Raw genomic sequence first — 3669 nt, forward strand, 5'->3', positions numbered from 1 at the left:
CTGATGGTGGACTCATGAACATTAACATTAGCCAATGTAAGAGAGGCCTTCAGTTGCTTAGAAGTTACCCTGGGGTCCTTTGTGACCTCGCCGACTATTACACACCTTGCTCTTGGAGTGATCTTTGTTGGTTGACCACTCCTGGGGAGGGTAACAATGGTCTTGAATTTCCTCCATTTGTACACAATCTGTCTGACTGTGGACAACTGGAGTCCTAACTCTTTAGAGATGGTTTTGTAACCTTTTCCAGCCTGATGAGCATCAACAACACTTTTTCGAAGGTCCTCAGAAATCTCCTTTGTTCATGCCATGATACACTTCCACAAACATGTGTTGTGAAGATCAGACTTTGATAGATCCCTGTTCTTTAAATAAAACAGGGTGCCCACTCACACCTGATTGTCATCCCATTGATTGAAAACACCTGACTCTAATTTCACCTTCAAATTAACTGCTAATCCTAGAGGTTCACATACTTTTGCCACTCACAGATATGTAATATTGGATCATTTTCCTCAATAAATAAATGACTAAGTATAATATTTTTGTCTTATTTGTTTAACTGGGTTCTCTTTATCTACTTTTAGGACTTGTGTGAAAATCTGATGATGTTTGAGGTCATATTTATGCAGAAATATAGAAAATTCTAAAGGGTTCACAAACTTTCAAGCACCACTGTACCTCGGCAGTGTTCGGCAGTTTCCGCCATGCATCTCCCAGAATTCAATGCGGCACAACAAACATGGCTCCCAAGAAGAGGATTGTTTCTTCGGGGCAAGAGTCCGACAAAAACGCCAAGAAAACAATGATGATTTTGTCGTATCTCGGCAAAACCGGCAGCCAGCGTGACTCCAACAACAACAGCGACAGATCGCGTGTCCACAAGGGTGACAAAAATGAAGACGGTCACTGTTATAGTTGGATACATATATATTGGTAAATTGTATAGGTTTGTATATATTGTATTGTTGAATCATGCAAAATTATACTGATATTATATCCCTTTTGAAGACAGCAACAGTATTTTACCTTTATTCATAGATACTTTTGAATATTTTGTTTTCTCATTCCAAGCTACACTAATACATGTTTTGTGTACATGTTCTAGTTTTTTTTACTAGTGCTGTGTTGTCTGTGGTGCAGACGAGCACAAAGTAAAACAGTTGCCCTGTAAGACAAAGCTCATCGGTTCAGTTCTGTAGCTCTCAGGAGTTCTGTAGCTCTCAGTTCTGCCATGATTAGTTTGTACCCAGTTCTCTGTTGTTAGTTTAGAGCAGTGAAGCCCCTGCAGTCGTTCTCAGTTCAGTTCATGACCTTGCACTTTAGAAGCCAGGCAAACACCATGAACCCAAACGTCTTTCCATTTGCCAGTTGGGTTTTATTCCTTAATGGCATCAATTCTTTGCATCATCGTAAGATGTAACAGAGTGTAGAATTGAAACCTTGCTTGTTGCAGATGCAAACACTGTGAATGAAGTACATTTTGGGTAACAATCCATTGTTCAAGCTAGAAACTTAATCTTGACAAAATGTAACATGACGTGTAACATGAAAATGAATGTTTTGTTTCTTGAAGAACAGTTGTGTTCTATTTTTTATTGTGGTGATGCCTTTATTAGTATGTTGTGTGGAAGGATAATATGTGGGTGTGATAACTAGTACATTTATGAATTAGTTGGTATACTTCAAGCTGTAGTAGCCCGTAGTGTCAGGGCGAGGGGGATGAAAGACCTGTGGAGGGATCATGGAATGATAACTTTGCTGCAGAGAAGGATCTGTGAAGACTGAAATTAAAAATAGAGTGAGAGAATAAAGAATTACAGTAATGCTATGAGTTGTAAAGCTAGATATGATGTAAATATAGGCATTATTAGGTTGAGAAGGGTGTAGTATGGAGGCTTGTGTATTTGCAGAAAATATTTCCAAATTGCAGAACAAAATTTTGACATGGAAAAAAGTATTTCGACCACTGAAGTGGGTTAATGTCCTTTTACTAAGGACTTAAGTGAAATGTATCTCAAACGGACATTCCTGGTAAAATAAAGGAGAAATAAAAATAAAAAAGAATTGCAGCCTTGGAAACATTTATGTCAGATTACTTTCACTATGAGAATCTGTGTGTGCATTCTCTGTGTGTGTGTGTGTGTGTGTGTGTGTGTGTGTGTGTGTGTGTGTGTGTGTGTGTGTGCTACGTCTGAGACACGAGAAACCAGCCAACCACAGCTGCTCATGCTGAATCACAGGGCAGCGTATCACACTGATGAAATATTCACAAGTTTATTTTCAGACATTTTCTCACATTAATGTTTTTGTTAATAAATCATTCAGTTCACTCAATGGTGCATTATAACTTTATTTGAATATGCATCACATTAAGCATCAGTAACATCCATAAGCATCATAATAAATGGTGTGTGTTGCGTCTCAGTTGCAGCATTAAGATGCTTTAAGCTTTTCATTCGATGGTGACTTCATGAACACACAGTCTGGGGAACTTAGGAGTAGTAACACTGAAACACACACATAAACACACACATCAACACAATCTCATCTACTCTCATCTCATTTAGAAATGGATTTAATTTCACTTTTTAAAAATTAAAATCATGGAATAAAACAGTAATCCATGTGTAATTGTCAGATACTCACATGAAGCCTTGCTGTGTACAGCGTGAGTCTGTCTTTTTAAACTTCAGGATCTTTTTGGGAGGAATATTGCCAGTGAAAAACTCAAAACAGCAGTCTGTAGGCTCTGCGAGATGTTTAACACTTTCAGCTGAGTGAGACACAGATGAGGTGATTCAGTCAAATAGAAACTCATAATGAAATAAATGTGCATAAATGTCATATAAAAATAATCCATCTTTCAGATCTTTAGTTAATGAACAAGTTTTGATGTGATCTTACTCCTGATAATAATAAGAAGAAGAAGAAGAGGAAGAATTTTTATTCATCCCGGAAACTCAGATATATTTTTTTAGACACATTGCATGTTACGTGTTACGCATTGTTCACATGTAGAACACATTTTTATTTCACAGGTAGGACAACTGTAATCATTGTTGCTTTACAGTATATACACTGAGTAACCACTTATCAAGTCCATATCCTCGATAAGTCACTCTGAAGGTGGAACATTAATAACTATTATACATCAGTTAATACCAAATAAAAAGTCTGTGTGTGTGTGTGTGTGTGGTTTATACTGTACATATTTACTTCTACTTCTTATGTAACTGTTGTACTGCTACATAAACTGTGTGTATTAAACTCACGCTGAGCATCTGAGTAGATCCCCATGATCAGGACGAAGCCCAGGACCAAAAACACACGACTCATCTTCATGTTCTCAGCAGTTGTGTGAAGATCTGATCTCTTCTCTCTCGAACATCAAATTTGCTTTTGATATTGAGTTTAGTGGTATAGCTTGATTTTAAACCATCTAAATCCGGTTTCCTCTCCACCCCCCGTACCGCTACACACATCTAATCAACCCACCACTTCCTCTACTCAAGCTCTACAGTTTATCTAGAAGATAACGACTGATCCATCTCTTACCCCTTAAATATTAAAGACATTAATACATTAATACAGCTTACATTTGAGTACAAAGGTGATACTTTCTGAATCCATGGTAATATAAATACATACTTTAAAAATAATAAAATT

The 3669-nt window shown here is 37.2% G+C and overlaps 1 protein-coding gene across 1 annotated transcript; it reads right to left on the bottom strand.

Moving 5' to 3' along the window:
• Positions 1-2370: 2370 nt before the first annotated feature.
• LOC132891025 (C-C motif chemokine 14-like) lies at positions 2371-3383 on the bottom strand. The gene is made up of 3 exons (XM_060928470.1): positions 3276-3383; positions 2650-2776; positions 2371-2510 (listed from the first exon to the last, which is right to left on the bottom strand). Exons 1-3 carry the CDS (start codon positions 3343-3345, stop codon positions 2456-2458), a joined length of 252 nt encoding a protein of 83 aa, XP_060784453.1. The 5' UTR covers positions 3346-3383; the 3' UTR covers positions 2371-2455.
• Between the last annotated feature and the right edge of the window lie 286 nt (positions 3384-3669).

This window comes from Neoarius graeffei, chromosome 8 (assembly GCF_027579695.1).
Source record: "Neoarius graeffei isolate fNeoGra1 chromosome 8, fNeoGra1.pri, whole genome shotgun sequence".
Classification (NCBI taxonomy): Eukaryota; Metazoa; Chordata; class Actinopteri; order Siluriformes; family Ariidae; genus Neoarius; species Neoarius graeffei.

Bases quoted from the DNA above. Each gene is read 5' to 3' on its own strand.
- LOC132891025 (XM_060928470.1), bottom strand. From the start codon at position 3,345: ATGAAGATGAGTCGTGTGTTTTTGGTCCTGGGCTTCGTCCTGATCATG. The intron at 2,777-3,275 runs GTGAGTTTAATA...TGTCTCACTCAG, and splicing joins GATCTACTCAGATGCTCAGC to CTGAAAGTGTTAAACATCTC. The intron at 2,511-2,649 runs GTGAGTATCTGA...TGTGTGTTTCAG, and splicing joins TGTACACAGCAAGGCTTCAT to TGTTACTACTCCTAAGTTCC.